Below are 18806 nucleotides of genomic sequence, written 5' to 3'. Positions count from 1 at the left end.
AGTAAGTAGTGTACATATGCGTCAATTTGTTCATGTATGTTACGTCTCATTTTGGGAATATGGTTCTCGCTTCCGTGTCAGAGCCCAGAATCCCGTCCTCTCACGATATTACGCTACCGCTGTGGGAGGAACGGGATTTAATTGACAGGGTTGGCACTAAACGTCCTAGTTACCTTATTGCGAAGAGCGGGATAATGGCACCAATGACAGCGGAATGGGGTGCCTCACATGTTGAACCGAAATGTTATTGAATGCCGAAGAGAAGCATTCTAACGTGGGAAGAGGATGGCACTCAAGGTGCGGTACTGTACATCGTGAGATCAGCCTGCATTCGTTGTTACGACGATCAATCCCACCTAGACGCATCAAATATGGAGATTCGACTTCTAGCTTCGACTGGGGGTAGCTGCAGGGAGGGTCCATAAAACTCAGCCTATCAAATGATAGTGCACACGTACTTGTCTGTGTAATCGCTGAACCGGTTTGCAACAAAGATGATACGCGCCAGTTGCTCTTCTGACCAATTAGCACCAATAATGTTTTCGTACAGCTTTAGGTCACAATGCGGCATATACAGGATTGTTGGACGTTCTACCCCGTGCTTTCCATCCTGGAATAAAATAGACACCCGTCGGACAGTGTCATACATAACAGAACAAAAGACTTGCTGTGTCTGGCAAGCATCGCATCCCAAAGCTCTGGAATAGTACCTTATCTGCATCCGTAAACACTGGATCGTATACGGACACGTCTGATGGAGCCTATACAAAGAACCGGCGTCAGAAGGAGTAGCGCCGTGACAAAATGTAACTTACTATTCCCAAGACTGTGCATGAACTGATGAGGAAAGCCAGTTGCGCTCGGGCCTCACGCGACGATGAGGGACTCCCCAGACCGAGACACAGCACGTCAGGACATGACATATTAGTCTTCCTCAGGGCGTCTTGGACGAGACCTGATACCAATTAACAAGATGCTCAGACAATGAAAGCCCGCCCCCGACCTAGACAAGTCGTTATCCAGCCATTAGATTCAATATCCGTTTTGCAACGATCTACGAGATCTTTCAGCAGGGGCGGTTCGTGTCTGTCATTACCTCTCCTATTCTTCTTTCGAGTACGAGCACGAGTCGTAGCCTGCGAATACGCGAATGAGGTATCTTCCATTGCCGAACAAGACCGTGACAGGTGGTGTGAAAGATTCGGAACGAGCGAATGCGCGATGCGGCTTCTGTTTAGATGTCTCAGAAAAGCTCCCCCACCGGCTCGCACAATGGCAGAAGTGGGCCGGAGTTCGCTAGCATTGATCCCATCAGTGTTGCGCCACTGGAATGATGCAAGACTATCGGCTTGTACAGAAGCCTGGAGAACACTAGTACTATTTCATTGATCACCAATATTGGCAAGTGCCAGCAGCAAAGAAAGATACCGCATGGTTGGTTTGATTTATCAATTTGTAGATAAGGTTGCATATTGATCTGTTACAATACAGTCTAGTGCTGTAGAGGTACATTGAAACTACAGATTCTGCAGAGCCCACAAATCATCTCCCAGATACGTGACAATCTCGACAGCCACATCTTTGTTCAATTTCCGCATGTCTTCTGTGCTGAGCTCGGTGATCCCAATTCCAACAGCGTGCTCTTTTCCCTCGGCATGTACAGCAACAGCGGTACCTTTTGGTAATGCTTCCTCAGATGGCGGAAGGTAACCTCCAGCTGAAGTCAATCCGGGACACATCATGGGAGCACCTGCTAGCAGAAAGCGAATTGCGCCCCTGTCGACGCCAACTTTGGGTAGAATGGACGGATCTATAGGCGGTGCATTTCACATATGTGTCACACTGTCAGACCCGAGGAATATTGACTTACACCGGTGAAGCAATCGAAGGGTGGGGTAGAACGGCCCATCAAAATGCTGGAAAAAGAGGGGTACGCTTTGGACGGAGTATATTGAGATGTGTTCTCTGCTTCTTGTCATGGAGACCAAGTACATCAGACGTCAGACTCGTCAGATTTGGATACCTGGAAGGACGTACCATTTTACATGGATCAAACTCTCCTTCTTGGGCCAGATCTCTTCGAGTGTTTCTGGTCCGATCTTCCACTGCTGAAGCACAGCAGCCCTTATCGATCGTTGTACAGAGGACTTGGGCGGCGTTTGACCTGCGATATCTGTGGAAGGCGTAAATCTGCGATGCAATCGTGAGCGAGCTGCTGTGTGAATAGAATGCTAGTATATACTTTTTGAACATCGTGATGGTAATGAATAAAGCTTGGAACTTCCTTCACCGCGCACACTACCAAACAGTACGTATACGTATCATTGCAATCTTAGTAACAACTATACACTGATCTCGACAACCTACGCTCGCATCAGCCCTGTTCCTCAGTTTCAATATCGCTCTGCTTCTATGTTCTGGAAGTAGTTTCCTTCCCTTCATATCGTGGTTTTCAAATACAGTGTGAACTCTTCTCTTGCGTAGATTCGGATTTCGCAACCCTTCCTTGATCGACAGTATACTAGTGGACAACGACAGTGGCATGTCTAGATGAAGATAATCAACTGCAGAAATGCAATTCGCAGAACACACGGCTCATCGACTGCTTTCAACGTGTAGACGTCCTGAAAAGACTTCTGGAGTATATGACTGGTCAGATTGATGACGAAGATAACAAGAGATAGTCCAAGTACGCCATATCTCCGGTACTCTGCCTCATGGGCCTCTTCACTGATCAGTCATAGGTACCCATATGTCGCTACAGAAGTTCTCTGCAGTGAAATGAAATACGGCCGATAGTAGAAACCTGCGTCGATTCATCAAACCAGCTGCTGACTGAAATGGTTCTTGACAAATCTTCTGAAGAGGTGAGGATGGTGATAGTCACGACTTCTTAAGATTAATGCTATCTTCTTCACCAAGAAATCGGCGGAGGTGAATGCCTATCTTTTCATCGCCGTCGAGTCCTTTGACGAGCCCAGAGCTGTGCTCAGATGCCCGCCTTCATCCGATCCCAACCATTTGTCGTGGAACGCCTCTTACAACACGTTGAGATGCCATCCATTGTTGACCTTCTTGTCCAGTGTTATTCAAAGCCCTAGGTGATACAGGCGTTCTTGAAGTATGTTCTTACATGCAGTATTCTGCGTAGCAGCTTACCCAGTTTCGCAATCCAGTGACTTTTGTCGGAGCTGCTTTCCCCAGCGCACATCAGCGACATGCACACAGTAGTTTCAGAACTGATCAAGGGTATACCTTGCCGTGGCTACTGCGTCACCCGCGCTAGGACTTAAGATGGTTTGCTTTGAATCTCCGTTCCAGGGGGCTGATACGGTCCGAAAGTGCGAACGTTTACATATGCAATGATTGCTTCTGAAGTTCTGCAAATTTGCATCGAGGTGAGCAAAGCCAACCTCTTGTATTGTCTGATTTGATGGAGCACGTGAGCTAGTTCCCGTCACAAACGACGTCATATATACGTACTCCGCCATGGCTCAATGTCGACTACCACCTTCCCGGCGGCATTGTTCCAATAATTTCTGTACTACTGTCTTTAAAACAATGCAGTCAGTTCAGAGAGACAGACAGACACACCGATGGGTACAAATCATACCACGAGCACATCCCGCGATACAGATCGAACTGAGGAAGATCAAGGAAGAAGACTGGTCCATCAGCCAATCGCCCAACCGGTACAAGCTCGTAATGTATTGCCTGCCAGGTTCAATGACCGTGTAACTGCGAGTTAGCTGCGTATTAAAGCCTTGGATATTATCTCGCCCCGTCCAAGAGCCCGTCTTTAACAGATATATACTACTTTCTTGTATTGCCTGGCCTACACACTAATACATTAGATATCGAGAACACAAGAAATCTTCGATAGCAGAATGAGTTGCTACGACAAAGGATGATAAAATGAGATCCGTCCACTTTTCGAGGAAAGGGAAGTGAGACGTAAAGTGCATGCAGGGTGAGATGGGGCGCGAGGAGCTACAGTACGTGGCAGAAGGACCGGGACTTCTCATGAGATATCCTCGTCTTTGTCCTCGAGCTGCGAAGGTTTGAGCATGCCAGGAATACGCATGGCCATCTCTCGTTCTGCTTGGGCCTTCATCTGCGCTTCTGCTTCCTTTTCTTCCAAGTATAACTCGGCATTATCGCCAGAGGAGAACTCTTTAAGCTGGATGAGGAAGTCACGTAGAGCGAGCTTAAAGCGGTTGATATCGCCGTGGAACTCGCCAAGACCCGAGACGAAGACTTGAACTTGCGAGCTGCAGAAATCATTCAGAGATGCCAGCAGAAAGGTGAAAAAAGGGACGCACTTCTGCACATGTGGGAATGCTGTCTTTAATAGATTGGCACAATATTCCTTAAGGAACACGGAATTTGAAACGGTAGGATCTGCCATCTGCGCAGGATCAAACAGGGGTGCCTGGATCTGGTTCGTCTCAACCAGCTGGAACATGCGTGCGAGCAGAAGACTTTGAAGTTTGAAACCACTCTTGTGGTCCGTGTCCGTGAGTACAAAGAATATATCTTGCACAATACTCAGGAAGTACTGTTGGAAAAATGCGTTGCTGACGGCAGTCTCTGCGCCTGCAAAATTGTTGACCACCTCAAGGCACACTAAAAGAAACAGTAAGCATGCCATCTCCATGTACGTGAAGTACGTGCTCACAGTTGAGTCCGGTGTCAGCAATGTCGCGCATCGTATGTTTAATTGCCCAGATTATACTGTCCATAAACAACTTGAACTGTGGCGGTGGGATGCCAAGCAGAGCTGTAAGTCATTAGTGCAAGGTCATAATTCTAAAATCAAGAGACGCATACCAGGGAAACAATTAAGGTTAATTGCTCGGAGGAGCTTGAAGAACCCAACGCGATGTTCTGGGAACTCAGAGAAGTCTTGGTTGATCATGGTCAATGTAGGCTCGAAGACTGCGTCAAGAATGGCAGGGACTTGGGGAGTTAACAAAGGCTGTGATTGTAGGACGGGGTGAGCAAGCAAGCACGGTATCGGGCATGCTATGCACTTACCCCGAGACGACTTGTAATTGTGGCCATTACGTTCAACACCTCAGCATCTCGTGCAGTCGGCACATTGCGGTTGTAGTCACCAAGAATCGCGTCCAGTAGTGGGGGCATGAAATTCGTATTCACGGCTTCAAGATCCTCAGCCTTCTTGATATACGTCTCCATCAGTTTCAAGATCTCTTTCTTAACTGTGCGCAACTGCCGTATCTTTGGCGTCTTAGTGGCGATGGTGCCTAATGATTGTGGATGAGATACGACACAGGAAGGAATTGGGAGGGCTGAACCACGGACCTTCCCGAGCTACCGTCTCGCTGATAATGCCACTGACCGCCTTATAGAGACCCAGCATATCTAAAAAGACCCGTCCCACCTGAGGCAGGTAGAAGCTGCCGATAGATGTACAAGCAGACACGTTCGTTTTGAGGACATTGGATAAAATCTTGATATTATCAAGGTTGCTTAGGACATCCATATTCTGCGCCGCTTGAGCCATGAGTGAATCCCACTTAATGAAATTATGAGCAAGGGACTTCTCGCTAATAAAAACATGGTACACACAGCGTTATTCGGTAGTTCCATCAGCTTAGCAATGAGCTTCTCCTGCTGAGGTTTATTGGGCTGCGCGGAAATCATGTAACCGACCGCCTCGTAGAAGGTGTGTACCTGTTGGAAGAAATAAGAAGGTATACCCAAATGAAATCACGCGGCATACCTGCTGAGGCGACAGGTCGACAGTGATACGATGGAGTAGCCGCAATATTTCGTCTACGAATGGCTCCTGTTCTCCCGATTGTTGCATGACAAAATGCCTCCTACACTTCTGAGCAATCTTGATGAACGTGTCGCATGCCATGTCTTGAACACCTGGAGGTGTCGTGCAGACATGGTCAGAGTGACAAGAGTATTTCGGCAATGGGCTCCTTACCTTCATGGGTCTCGTGCATGAACTCGAACAATTTATTGACGACTGTCTTCAGAAATTTCCAATGTGCCTTCAAGAAGCGCGGATACTGGCCGACAATGTACATGATATCTGAGGCGACGACAGCTTTATTGTCTTTGCCTCGTTTGATTTCGCACAATCCCAATAGATCCTTGATGACGGTAACAAGGAAGCGTTTTTCAGGTCTCCTCATCTGTAGATCGGGGGAGGGGATTAGAGCAGATCCGACGGCTAAGAAAATAGCACTTGCTCATAGCTCCTGATATGCTTCCTATGGCCCAGCAGAGCGTGTTCAAGTTCTGCCAACTCCATTCCGAACCATCGACTTGCTTTGCAAGCTTTTCTGTCAGTATATTTTCGGTGTCCACAACGTCAAGATGCGTAAGATAGACCAGCAACTCCCGCATCTGCTTATAGAGGACGATTGTATCCGATTCCTTCATGAATTCACGAACGATTTCACCCTCGTCATTTTCGACAATTAGCACCTGGAGCCACCGTTATATCGAAGAGACAAGAGAGGAAAAGTTAACCGCACCTCCTCTGGCTTGACCATCCGCTCGATGACAACAAGTCTCAAATTACTCAAGACGTCGCTGTAGATGTTCTTCCTCAGAGACATGCCGTTAAGCATGTTTCCACCGCTGCTCCCGAGGCTCAAGCCCATGAGTAGTCCGCTCTCGCCGATAGGGAGAGCTTGGATCTCGTCGTAGAGTTCTGCCACGAGTTTCGACCAGTACTCAAGAGTGATCTTGAAAATCTCGCGCTCGTCGACTTGGGAGATCTTGACCATGTAAAGATGTGCATTTAACAGAACATCACGGTTCGCCTCGGTCTCAACAGCGCGCAAATGGGTGGACAAGAAATTGGAAAGGAAGAGGGCCAGGTTAAGAACGAGCTCCTGACCGGCGTCTGATGCTGAAGAATATGCCGCAGCAATGTTGGTGGAAGGAGGAATCATGCGGTTGACGGAGGTCATGACCATGGCGAACAAAATGACAAATTTGGGATCGTATTCTGGGCCCACGTTCAATCCTGCAATCTCTGCTAGACATTTGAGCGTCACATTCCTGAAGTCGGGAGCTTCCAGGAACTGCAGAACAGTCAACTTAGTTCGAGGAGGAGTAATGACGATCTTACGCGATTCAGAAGTGTATCGATTATCATGGTCTCGAATATATATCCCAGAGGTATCCAATTCAAGAAACGCAGCAATGTTTCAAGAGTTGCCTTGATCAAACTTGACTTCTGAGCCTCTTCCAAGACTTCTGAACAGAGCTTGAAGATCTCGCTGAATTCGCCGCACATCTGATTCTTGAGATTCTTGATTTTGGTTTGCGTCATCTGCTCAGCAGAGAAATCAAAGACTTCTTCTGAAAGCAATCGCAATATGACCATATTGTTCTCGCACAAGGAAAGATTGGTTTTTGAGGACTCCACGAGTTCAGTAATGAAAGTCGGCCAGTTGTGTGGCCACTCCTGTTTCAGAATCTGAAATGTTTAATCCATAAGATCATCTATACTCGTGTATGGTGTACCACTCACTTGGACGAGAGCGAGGTTCAGTTTGTTGATGTATGTCTTCTCTTTCCGCATGGTAGTCTCGTCAGATGCCACCTTGACGGTGACTCCAACAACGAAATTACGGATTCCTACACGCGACGTTAGCCACAGTCAGTTATCTAAAAGAATAACCTACCTAATCTCTGTCCCTCTGGTAGTGTTTTCCATCGCGTCACAATGAGCTTTTCTAGAATTTGCAAGCCGATGTACTGCGAGTACGGAATCAGCCATCATGAACCACCTTTCGTACGGCACAGTACCTTGGACTGCGGAAACGAGGATCTCTCCAAAACGTCAGGAACCCTGGTCCATGCATCGGGATGTTCTTCAAACTGTGTAAGCACGTGTTGAGCCATTTGTTGCTGTACAAATGAATGTAAGTTCATCGCAAATGGCGAACGATATCTCCGCTGCTCACTTCCTGGCCAGAGCCGGTGTAAAATGCCATGACGACTTTATCCAGCAGGGATACATCGAACTCCCTCGAGAAATCGAGCAAGCCCTGGATGGTAACTTGAACAAGAATAAACGATGATAAAGCGCGAAGAGCTTACCTCCATGGTTGCAAGAATGCACTACACCTAAGCTGCTACGATATGGCGGTCAATTATTCCAGGTTCCGCCTTCGTTGAAGCGATGATGAAGGAAGACTACGAACAGCAAGGAAGGGATGCTGGGCAATGGGCATTGGGCACAGGGTCCTCCCCCTACATCTAATCTGCTGACATAATATCGCTTCATAATCAGCTCCTGTGGGCTGTGGCTCTAGGATCCGTAGATAATTAATATAAACATTTATTAAAGTGCAGACGCGTGTTGGACGCGTGTACAGACCTCCCTAGGCTACAAAAATGGCCAGTGTTGCAAGTTGATATACATTTTAACTATAATACCATGACGAGTTCGTCGGAACCGGATGCCATCACTTTCTATCTGGTGATCAACTTCTTCGGCGATCCCGATTCGATATCAATTTCAAGGTAGAATCACCACCAGCCAGCAGTAATACATTTGCACGGGGTAGGAATGTATCTGCAGCAGACCAATACAGTACTTGAATAATATTCTCACAAGCTGCCATCTACTTTGACTACAACTTTGCCAGTAGCTCGTGATGTCATGATGCGCTCGTATGCACTGAGAACGTCCTTGAATCCATACACGGAGTCTACCACCAGTTTGAGCTTGCCTTGAAACGCGGTAAACTTAAGATGCCGAACACACGAAAAATCCAGTACGATACCTTCTGCCATCAAGTCGCGCAGTTTTGCAAGATCTTGTGGATTGTGAGTTACGCTTACCATGCTGTAAGCTAGATGTCAGTTACGCGTAATGATTTGGGAGAAGAATGCACTGACGTCCACTTTGCATTAACACCGCAGAGGTACGATGGCTCATGATTTCGTAGCCCAGAGAAAGTAACTTTGAAACGCCGGTAGATCCCCCCCATTTCAGGTCTGGCCAAGGTCCGGTCGATATGAATACGCCTTCTGGCTTCATATAGGCATTCGAGTGCTTGTAAAGAGCGGGGTCAACCAAAGCAACGGCATCAAAGATGATGTCAAATTTAGGTAAGGGAGGATTTTCCACCAATTGCTCATGAAGAGGCTTGCTTGTATAATCGAGAAACTGGTGAGGTGTTAGCAAAGGAGTCACCACAGAGAAAAGCGCTTACTTCATCTGCCCCTGCGTTACGACAAAATTGTTCATTTCTTGACGAAGCACTGGTAACAACCTTCGCCCCAAGAGCCTTTGCAATATAAATAGCATTCATGCCAACTGCTGAACTACCACCATTGACGAACACGCTCTGGCCAGCTTGAAGCTTTCCAATGCTGACTAGGGCCTGAAAGGCAGTCTCCCCAGCTACAGGAAGACCGCAAGCCTCGATCGCAGAGACATTGGGTGGCTTCAAGACTAAATGAGTAGCAGGAAGCTTTGTGTACTCTGACAGCGCCCCTTGCCCCGTCTTCAACTGCAATGCTATCAGACAACCTGCATCAACATGGTATGCGTACGAGAATACCAATACTCACGAACTGGTATAAAACCGATAACCTCATCTCCTGCAGAGAACTCGGTGCCATTTGCATTCACGACCACGCCGGCGAAATCATGTTCTGGTGTGATTGGTCTCTTGGCAAGGATATTGGGCGTAGTAGACATGATCTTCCATCCTCTAATGAAATTCGAAATTAGAAGGAGTTCGATGAATGTCTTGGAAGGCCACCTACACCGGATTAAGTGCTGCCGCATGAACCTTTACAAGCACTTCCCCAGGTGAAAGGGGAGGGATAGCTACGTCTGTCTGGAAAACAAGAGATTCGGAAGGTTTGCCTCGCTTCACAGCTCTCCAAGCTCGCTGTGTCTTTGGGAGATTTGGAATTGGATCAATGCTCATGGCGTCGCAAACTTGAGTTTGAACTTAGATGTGCGGCCAACCAGGCTTCATAAACAAAAATTGTGGTGATGACTATGAGGGGCCCATCAGTAAACCGGTGAGACTCAGATATTGATAGACGATGGTAGTTATATATGCAGTGCTACATGGCTGGCCGCATCAGTAAACCGGTGAGACTCGAATATTGTACCTGTTTCCGATTTCCTATACATGACGTTATGTATCTACAACATATACTATCCTCCTGCAATCGGCACCCCACAGACGTCGGCACTTTCACTAAACTCGTATTTCTAGCTACTTCAACACAGAATCCTTAGCATAGATATCACATACAACTCCTTACGAGGTTGAACGACCATGTGATTGAAACAGAATTGTGTCCTCAAGGTGCGGATTTAGCAATAACGTGGGAATTGCCACCAAATTAATAGTTTGCTGATGGCGTACTTGGCAGCTACTACGTGATTCTACATAGTACAGCACTGACCACATAGAGGGACTTGACTACGGAGCCACGCGTGCTACTCTGACTTGTAGTCAGCTTGTTTTTTCCTGATGAAACATTGACTAGGCCTGGGATTTCGAGCATCCTCAGGCCAAAAAGAACCGCGGCAGCAAGTGACATCAACATTAGATTACAAACTCCGCGACAGTTTAGATAGATCTTCAGCGCTGGCTTCAGCCCAAGATCTGCTCGTCCTGTTCGTCTTTCTGTAACTTCCACCTACTCAAACCAATAGCAAGAATTTTCTTGAATCATTTGACCCAAATTGTTCTAGGTAAGTGAAAAATGCTGCAGCACGTAAGGTGCGTTGATTGTGCAAACGCTAGGCATCGAAACCCCTATTCAATCGCACTAGGATTGAAAATGACAGACTCTCATCACAGCGATTCTTCCATCGAAATTATAAGCAGCATTTCCTGTTGTGCTACAGGAGTTTCTGAAGATGAAGTTGTCTGGAGCGTCAGTGATGAATATTCGTCAGAGAGTAGCGTTACCGACAGTGACGCTGACTATGTCTTGTTGCCCCGTATCTCAGCGGAGGACTTTCCTGACGACGCTTCCGACGATAGCGCCCAAGAGGATATGCTGTTAACTGCATTCAATCTATTATCAGTCAACAAAGCAGAGCATGAACCATATGCGAATAAAGTCAACAAACCAATCCAAAAGACCCGCAAGCCAGCAAAGCACGAGGCCAGACAGGCCAATGCTGGTAATTCCGGACTTACATGTTCATCGTCTACGAGCCCCTCTCTCCATCATAACAGTGGAGCGAAGACTCCCAATGGTTATGAAGATGCTGCAGCGTATATTACACAGTGCGTATTTGCTCCCACTTCTTGAAATAATTTATCTTTATTGCGGGCAGGTACCTGGATGCTCCTGTCAAGGAGAATGATCCTAGCACGAAGCTCCTATTTCTGCAGGCTCTCGTTGTAGAATTTGGTATTTCCAAACAGCTACCCGCCAGCATATCATCAGCCACAAAACTGCTGAAGGCCTCTGTACACGTCAATATCAAAGATTATATAGCGAGACGGGGAAAAGACCAGGGTGAGTTGCAGCAGATCATGCAGCCCAGCAAGAGCGCCCTACGTAAGGATATTCGGCGAAGCAACCGGAGGAGCTCTTTGAAGTGGGTGAAGGAACATGGACTAAACGTCCTTCTAATCGGCTTTTCCAACTAATTTGCGGGGGGTTCCCATCCATTCAGTGTTGCATGGACCTGTATTTTACGACGACAAATGGCATCATTCTCTTGTTTCCACTGTACTTCATGATTTGAGTTCAACTCAAAGGACAACAACATGACTTTTACATATGACTACGGGAACATATAACTAGCAAGTTCACAGTCGGCATATTTATGCAATGAAACGTTGAGGGTATAAACAGCACTGCAACAGATCTACGAGCTCGATATGTGCAGAAGAGCTGTTGGAAATATGAAGAAGCAACCGAGCAAAATATTGTAATAAAAATAGACACTGCAGTCCTGCAATCTGTGTCCAGATGAAATGTCCAAGAGGGCAACCTTAAATTCCGTCCTCTGCAGCTGCTAGCATGATCCCAATATCGATTATGGCTTGATTCAAGACCAGGAGATTCTGGGGGTTAGCGCTGTTTGGCGCAGCGACAGGGGACCCAGTGGGGACAGCAATCCCACTGGCCACACCTGAGCTGTAATTGATGGACGTAGATGAGGCCGAAAAGGTGGTAGAGGCCAAGGAGCTGAAGTTGGAAGTGGAAATGAAAGTGGAAGTAGAAGTGGTGGTGGGAGTGTATGAAGACGTAGGGGGCGTCCATGATGACGTTGAAGTCGAGGAGGTGGTAGGATCAGGAGTCGATGTTGTCGCTGGGGTCCAGGTCGTTGCAGGAGGAGTCCAGGACGTTGAGGTGGTAGTAGGGGTCCAACTGGTAGACGTAGTAGGACTATCGCTATTGAACCACCATGACCCGTAGAGCACACCCTCCGACTCGGATGCAAAGTAGTCGAAAAGACCGGTAGAGAAGTCAAGTCCACCGTAAGGGCAGCCCATACACTAGCCGTCTTTGGGTGAGGTCACAGCATTGAATTACATAGTCAAATACAGACCTCATCCATGATAACAGCTTGGGCTGTTTTTCCACCATAAGAAATTGTAATTGACAAGAAACACATTGGGCCAGGATATCCACTGCCGTACTGGTCGACATTTAACGCCACAATCTAGAAATGACACATGATATGAGAAGAGGACGCCATTCAGACATCTTATCGATACAGACAAAGTCACTGGGAGCACTGTAGTCTCCGCAAGCACCCCTTTGAAAAAAGGAAGTGATGAGCAATTTTCAAATAAGGCACATCGATGGGACTCACAAGCCGACATCATAGAAGGTGAACCGAGCATTATCGAAGGAACGCTTATGGACATCTACATCACCACGGGCGCGGATTGCAACTTCTTGGTGACGCCTGCTCCAGTGGTTGCCATGAGTGTTAGCGAAACTGAAAGGAATGATTGCAGAGAAAAAACCGAGAATCGTAGTGACCCGCATTGCGCGATTTGTAAGGCAGGAATGGCACAAGTTCCCGGTGCGGGTGATCTGCGTTGGACCTGAAGTTGAAAGAGCGTATACACAAGGGAATGACTAGCTCGTAAGATTACAGCTTTGTTACTTGAGTTGAAGCAGCCTAGAGAAGGGAGTGGTCTATGTTACAACGGAAAATAGTTAAATCTCTTCATACCAACCGCTATCACACTAGGACCCCGGGGACACCCGCAAGTTACTACCAAACCAGTCTGGTATTCAATATTCAAGAGTAATAACAGTACCATCGAGTAGTACTTGCCTAAAACCGCCCCCGAAAAATTTGGATAGGCAATGGGATGTACGGTATTATGTGGGTATAGCAGCGTCTGGCTGAAGAATAAGTCCTTTGGATCTTAACGAGCTCGAGAAATGTCCGCAAAGTAGATATAGCAACGCCATACTGTTGTCAATAAATCCGCAGCAGACTGCGAATCTGAAATAGCTAATATTACGTCTGAGCGACACCAAGAAATTCGCCAAGGTACACCATTGCCAAGTTGAGGTTCATGAGAACGGAAGAGCTTCCGACAGATGCAGGAACAGACCCAGCGGTCTGCACTACAGAATCAGCACTTGTTGTGCTCGACGCTGAAGACAGCGAAGAACTAAAAGTGCTTGAGGTTGAGGAGCTGGAGCTGGAGCTGAATGAACTTGAGCTTGTCGAAGATGGGGATGGTGTAGGGCTGGGACTCGAGGTTGTCGAAGGTGGGGGAGGCGGGGTCCAGGTTGTAGTTGGCGGTGGCGGTGGCTGCGAAGTAGTGGTTGGCGGTGGGGGCGGTTGCGAGGTGGATGTGGGTGACGGTGCCGGAGCAGGGGAACTACCGAAGGACCATGTACCATAAATCACCCCGTCACCAAGTGGAGCGAAAAACTGGAAAAGGCCTTGCGAAAAATCAAGGCCGGCATAGGGGCATCCAGGACACTATGTTGGGTGTCAGACTGATCTAACTAGTATCGTGATGGGCTCGTTGTCTTTACCTCGTCAGTAATCTGAGCCTGCGCTGTCAACCCGTTGACAGTGATCGTGATCATTTGGTAGCAATATGAACCACTGCCGAATTGCTAGAAAATTTCACTGAATTGCATTACAACAACGCGGAAATTTGAAATTCTTACCGCTGAATTCAGTGCAACAATCTAGGCAATCAAAGTTAGCCTCAAGTAATTGTATAATTTCAATTGGCCACATACAAAGTCACCAGGTTGGTTTGTCGTACCACAAGCACCTAGACCGACCGCATAGTATGTGAAACGGGAATTGGCGTAATCGCGTTTGTACATATCAACATCTCCTGGCGCCCGAACGGCGAGGTCTAAATCCAGACGCTTTCCATGGCGTCGGTTGACTTGGTGAGCACTACTGGCTGACACCGAGTACCATGATAGCACGAACGACAATAACACTGACAACTGAGCAAAGAAGCGCATGCAGTCAGCCTAGAAAACAAGTAGAGAGCGTGAGGGTCGAGACTCGACAAGCAGGAAAACCGAAAAAAGAGTGACTAGTCGTTGCTGTGAAAACTTTGAACACAGAAGGTGATGGTCAGAAAGTAAACGCGAGCCGACGCTTGAAATACAATATATTATACGGAGTCACTATCACACAGTTTCACTTACGGCTTTCAGACGCCCAGCGGCCCCAGCCAAGAACTAGCTTGATTGGCCCTTAAAATAGAATGAGGGCACTGCCGATTGTTCCGATGTTCGAGTCGCAACGGGCTGCAACAATGGCAAGCGTGTGATTTACCATGATGTCCACGAGTACTATATCAATTGCTATGCCCTTCAATATGTCGCAATTCGAGACTCAGTACCTGCCCAGCGATATATAGCACAACTATCTTTCTCAAATTACTAGTAAGTTCTAGGGTTCTAGCCGCCCTCATTCTTACTACACTGATACATTCGTAATTCGACATATGATCCCATCATTTGAGCTCCACTTGGGTGGGAGGGTCGATAAACATCGTCTATGAACAAATGAGCTTGGTATGGGAAAAAAACACGACAAACTGTTAATACTCACTGTCACAAATTTTAGGACCTCGTCGATGGCAATCACAGGAAAGCTGAGATACAAAACCATTTGCCATTCAGCCCAGTTCAGTGGCGTTATTTGAAATAGCACCTAAGAACAAACTATTTAACTTGCCAAATTTAGTGAGATTAACGTGGAAGACTGACCGTGAAGAATGGAATATACAAAATAGCAAAATGAAGTGCCATGCTGAGAGTTATTGCCCCAACAAGGAACGGGTTCTTCCACACGGGTAAACGCAGTAGACTCTCGTTTTCAGATAGCGAGTTCATTGCGTTAAACATCTCTACCGTTACCAGAATCGACAGACTCATGGTTGTAGCTCGATGCGCCATAACGTTCGTGAACATCTCGCACCCAATTTCTGGAAAGAGCGTAGAGCATTGGTGGAAATGTGTCTGTCGGACTCATCAGTATGGAACGGATGTTTGAGTGAGGGCAATACATACAAGTTGATGGAATGTGATCTGCGGCCCTTCTGAGTAGAAGACGAACCACCACGCATATCCGAACACGGTAGCACACCCGACGTAAATGCCAATGACCATGTAACGGAAGAACAGCCATTTTCCAATAAGAGGCTCTCGACTGTTTCTTGGAGGAACCCGCATAATAGAATGATCTGATGGGTTGAACCCAAGGGCGGTGGCAGGCAAGCTGTCTGTAACAAGGTTGACCCACAGGAGTTGTACTGGGATAAGGGCTTCTGGCATGCCGAGCAGAACAGTCAGAAATATGCTATGGTAAACTGTCAGTATCTACTCGAGACGATAACAGTATATGGTCCTACCTGACGACTTCGCCAATATTCGACGAGACTAGAAATGGTCAGCAAGAACGACTGGGACAAAGTGGATTGCTCGTACTTAGGTATCGGATGAACTGCTTAGTGTTGTTGTATATTAGTCTACCTTCTTCTACCGCAAGCTCTATAGTCGCAAAGTTGGAGTCCGCGAGCACCATATCGGCAGCCAGTTTAGCAACATCAGTACCGCTTCCCATGGCGACCCCGATATCTGCCTTTTTCAGCGCTGGAGCGTCGTTTACACCATCACCAGTCTAGAAAGAGATGTGTTAGTTAGTGTCGGAGATGTCAAGTACGCTGACCAACCATCGCTACAACCAGCCCGAGACCTTGGAGGATATCAACAAGTTGGCTCTTGTGTGCTGGTTCTGTTCGAGTAAAGAGACTAGCACGTTGTACAGCCTTGATCTTTTCCTCAGCACTGAGCATATCTAGTTCCCGGCCAGTGTAGCTCTTCCCAGTCAAGTCCTCATTCTCCCCGAAGATCCCAATCTGCCTGCAGATCGTTTCTGCAGTGCCCTTATTGTCGCCAGTGATGCAGATAACACGAATACCAGCGGCTCTACAGTTCGCAACAGCGAGACGGACCTCCGGTCTTGGAGGATCGAGCATTCCAACCAGAGAAACGAACACCAGGTCCTGTTCAAAACGAGAATAATCACTAGTGTTTTGACTTTGATAGTGAGCGGGATCAACGTCTTGAACGTCTGCGTAGGCGAAAGCCAGAGTGCGGAGACCGATGGACCCGTAAGAAACCGTTTGCGCGAGGAGTATTTTACGTAGCTCTGCAGTTAATGGAATAACCTTGCCGTGCACCATGACTGAAGTACACCGGTCCAATACAGACTCGGGGGCTCCTTTGACAAAAAGGGCACCCTTTCCATTCAGTCGTACAAGGACAGACATCATCTTGCGGTCACGTGAAAATTCCATGGTGAGTAGCTTCGGGATGGAGCGCTCATAGTACTCATTCACTACACTCGCCCTTACGGACGGCGAAAGTGTGGAGAGGGACTCGGATATTTCTTTGTCCGGACAACCAATCTTCTCTACGAGGACTTTCAATGCAGCTTCAGTCGGCTCCCCCACATTACTATACGAGGCCTTGTCCTAGGAACACCAATAAGGATAGAGAACACCGATCGGCAGTGTGGTAGAGCTTACAGAATTGTAGACGATGTTCGCATCATTGCAGATAGCGCTAATCTCCGCGAGACGTCTGATGGGATCAGACTGCAGACTCACGGCCTTTCCTTTGGTAGAAGTGATCGAGCCTTGTGGGGAATAAGTTGTACCTTCAACATTATGGTCTTGTGGAAGGCCACTTTGCGCATTGATGATGAGGAACTTGAGTAGCAAGATTGGGTGAGATGCATCTCATACGGCAGTGAATCGTACGTTACCTTTGAAACACTCATCTGGTTGGTGGTAAGAGTGCCTGTTTTGTCCGAGCAAATGACATTGGTACATCCGAGGGTCTCTACACTTGGTAAATTCCTGACAATCGCGTTCTTCTGCGCCATCTTCTTCGTTCCTAGAGCCAAGCATGCTGTAATGACAGCAGCAAGACCTTCTGGGATAGCAGCCACAGCAAGAGCCACGGCAATTTTGAAGTAATAGATAGCGCCCTTCATTACACCATGGTGTGCAGGGTCCCAGAAGTGCTGGAAATTGACCAACCATACCAGGACACAAATCACGGAGATTACTTTGGCCAACATGTCACCGAAATCGTCAAGTTTGCGTTTGAGCGGAGTCTTTTCACTGATTTGCTGTGAGATTGAATGATGGATGTGGCCGATAGCGGTCTTCTGGCCAATGAAAGTGACGACGGCTCGCGCACTCCCATTGACTACTGTAGTACCCTAGATAATGATGAATACCTCGTTAAACGTCAAGGTAAGGAGAGCGCTTACAGAGAACAACATGTTTGTCATGTCCTGTTTCACGGCGCCTGTGTCAGAGACAACGTCGACCGACTTGTTCACGCTAACACTCTCGCCAGTGAGGATGGCTTGGTCCACCTTGAAGCTACTAGAGGATATGGACAAGATTCTGCAATCTGCTGGAATTTTGTCGCCAACTGAAACCGAAACGATGTCACCTGGAACGAGTTCAGAGGCATGAATGTGGGCCAATTGGCCAGACCTGAGGACTTTAGCCTCATCTGGTGAATATTCCTTCAAAGCCTACACGAACACAGTTAAATATTGGTGCGCCACGAGATCACACAATATAACTTACCTCTATGGCTTTGTCCGCGTTTGTTTCCTGTATTACCCCAACAGTTGCATTCGCGATAAGAATGAGCAATATAACAGTGGGTTCAACGAATGCTCCAAATAAGGTGGTATCCTCAGAGTCATCTAGCAATGCCAAAACGAAGGATATAACTGCTGACGCAAGGAGGATCATCACTAGCTGGTCCTTGAACTGTTCTAGAATAAGTTCCCATAGTGGAGTCGGAGGTTCTTCTGGAAGCTCTGCACAAGATGTTAGCTTCCAAAACAAAATGCATGAACAACGCAGACTGACCGTTCTTTCCATACACTTCGGCATGCTTTGCGGCGCGAGCTGCAGTTAATCCGCGAGAACTGTCAACACCAAAGTGCTCCAGGACATGCTCCGGGGTACTAGTCCAAGGGTGCTCCATGACCGTCATAACGAAAAGAAAAGATAGTACAGACACGACCCAACACCTTTAAGCACAGGAATTTGCTTTGCTATGTCGCTGTGAAATTTGCTGACGTGTCCCATTTGTTTGCGCAAGTTGTCGACCACGAGGACCGCTGGACTCACGAACGTTGTGAGTTGCGCGCTCGAAATCTCTAACGCGGGCGGCATCATCTGTCGATTAGGTTCATATGTTACATTACACGGTAGCAAGAAGTTGATGATACATGTAATACATATAAACAAGCACGCCATCGCACAAAT

At 47.3% G+C, this 18806-nt stretch overlaps 8 protein-coding genes across 8 annotated transcripts; 1 reads left to right on the top strand and 7 right to left on the bottom strand.

The window, feature by feature from the left end:
* Window positions 1-436: 436 nt before the first annotated feature.
* BJ212DRAFT_1443168 (SRR1-domain-containing protein) lies at window positions 437-1166 on the bottom strand (the record flags this gene model as incomplete). Its single annotated transcript, XM_041337784.1, has 4 exons — window positions 437-610; window positions 648-761; window positions 816-955; window positions 1004-1166. The coding sequence occupies 4 exons, from the start codon at window positions 1164-1166 to the stop codon at window positions 437-439; spliced, it is 591 nt and encodes a 196-aa protein (XP_041199815.1).
* Window positions 1167-1410: 244 nt separating this feature from the next.
* BJ212DRAFT_1309549 (uncharacterized protein) lies at window positions 1411-2276 on the bottom strand. Its single transcript, XM_041333941.1, has 4 exons — window positions 2243-2276; window positions 2038-2190; window positions 1871-1968; window positions 1411-1810 (listed from the first exon to the last, which is right to left on the bottom strand). The coding sequence occupies exons 1-4, from the start codon at window positions 2251-2253 to the stop codon at window positions 1518-1520; spliced, it is 555 nt and encodes a 184-aa protein (XP_041199814.1). The 5' UTR covers window positions 2254-2276; the 3' UTR covers window positions 1411-1517.
* Window positions 2277-4021: 1745 nt separating this feature from the next.
* BJ212DRAFT_1443166 (CRM1 C terminal-domain-containing protein) lies at window positions 4022-8100 on the bottom strand (the record flags this gene model as incomplete). The annotated part of the gene is made up of 17 exons (XM_041337783.1): window positions 4022-4271; window positions 4323-4626; window positions 4679-4780; window positions 4831-4978; window positions 5038-5267; window positions 5326-5539; window positions 5593-5697; window positions 5747-5898; window positions 5960-6162; window positions 6224-6465; window positions 6516-7070; window positions 7118-7468; window positions 7523-7629; window positions 7677-7749; window positions 7801-7902; window positions 7959-8042; window positions 8095-8100. 17 exons carry the CDS (start codon window positions 8098-8100, stop codon window positions 4022-4024), a joined length of 3228 nt encoding a protein of 1075 aa, XP_041199813.1.
* A 507-nt stretch (window positions 8101-8607) lies between these two features.
* Window positions 8608-9941, bottom strand: BJ212DRAFT_1258070 (NAD(P)-binding protein; the record flags this gene model as incomplete). The annotated part of the gene is made up of 6 exons (XM_041329910.1): window positions 8608-8729; window positions 8784-8852; window positions 8905-9169; window positions 9216-9523; window positions 9577-9719; window positions 9775-9941. The coding sequence occupies 6 exons, from the start codon at window positions 9939-9941 to the stop codon at window positions 8608-8610; spliced, it is 1074 nt and encodes a 357-aa protein (XP_041199812.1).
* An 871-nt stretch (window positions 9942-10812) lies between these two features.
* Window positions 10813-11636, top strand: BJ212DRAFT_1474166 (uncharacterized protein; the record flags this gene model as incomplete). Its single annotated transcript, XM_041339048.1, has 2 exons — window positions 10813-11267; window positions 11318-11636. The coding sequence occupies 2 exons, from the start codon at window positions 10813-10815 to the stop codon at window positions 11634-11636; spliced, it is 774 nt and encodes a 257-aa protein (XP_041199811.1).
* A 348-nt stretch (window positions 11637-11984) lies between these two features.
* On the bottom strand, window positions 11985-12990 carry BJ212DRAFT_1443164 (uncharacterized protein; the record flags this gene model as incomplete). The annotated part of the gene is made up of 4 exons (XM_041337782.1): window positions 11985-12491; window positions 12545-12658; window positions 12718-12754; window positions 12812-12990. The coding sequence occupies 4 exons, from the start codon at window positions 12988-12990 to the stop codon at window positions 11985-11987; spliced, it is 837 nt and encodes a 278-aa protein (XP_041199810.1).
* Window positions 12991-13474: 484 nt separating this feature from the next.
* On the bottom strand, window positions 13475-14454 carry BJ212DRAFT_1257220 (RlpA-like double-psi beta-barrel-protein domain-containing protein-containing protein; the record flags this gene model as incomplete). Its single annotated transcript, XM_041329839.1, has 4 exons — window positions 13475-13948; window positions 14005-14088; window positions 14143-14163; window positions 14218-14454. The coding sequence occupies 4 exons, from the start codon at window positions 14452-14454 to the stop codon at window positions 13475-13477; spliced, it is 816 nt and encodes a 271-aa protein (XP_041199809.1).
* Window positions 14455-14919: 465 nt separating this feature from the next.
* On the bottom strand, window positions 14920-18636 carry BJ212DRAFT_19101 (uncharacterized protein). The gene is made up of 12 exons (XM_041342598.1): window positions 18405-18636; window positions 18114-18352; window positions 17786-18058; window positions 17273-17734; window positions 17034-17216; window positions 16176-16979; window positions 15931-16123; window positions 15855-15882; window positions 15514-15802; window positions 15211-15462; window positions 15053-15154; window positions 14920-14996 (listed from the first exon to the last, which is right to left on the bottom strand). The coding sequence occupies exons 1-12, from the start codon at window positions 18529-18531 to the stop codon at window positions 14955-14957; spliced, it is 2994 nt and encodes a 997-aa protein (XP_041199808.1). The 5' UTR covers window positions 18532-18636; the 3' UTR covers window positions 14920-14954.
* Between the last annotated feature and the right edge of the window lie 170 nt (window positions 18637-18806).

The sequence above is a fragment of the Suillus subaureus genome, assembly GCF_016647635.1.
Source record: "Suillus subaureus strain MN1 chromosome Unknown BJ212scaffold_1, whole genome shotgun sequence".
Taxonomy (NCBI): Eukaryota; Fungi; Basidiomycota; class Agaricomycetes; order Boletales; family Suillaceae; genus Suillus; species Suillus subaureus.
The sequence above is the reverse complement of the archived record's forward strand: the minus strand, read 5'-3'. Positions and strand labels throughout refer to the sequence as shown.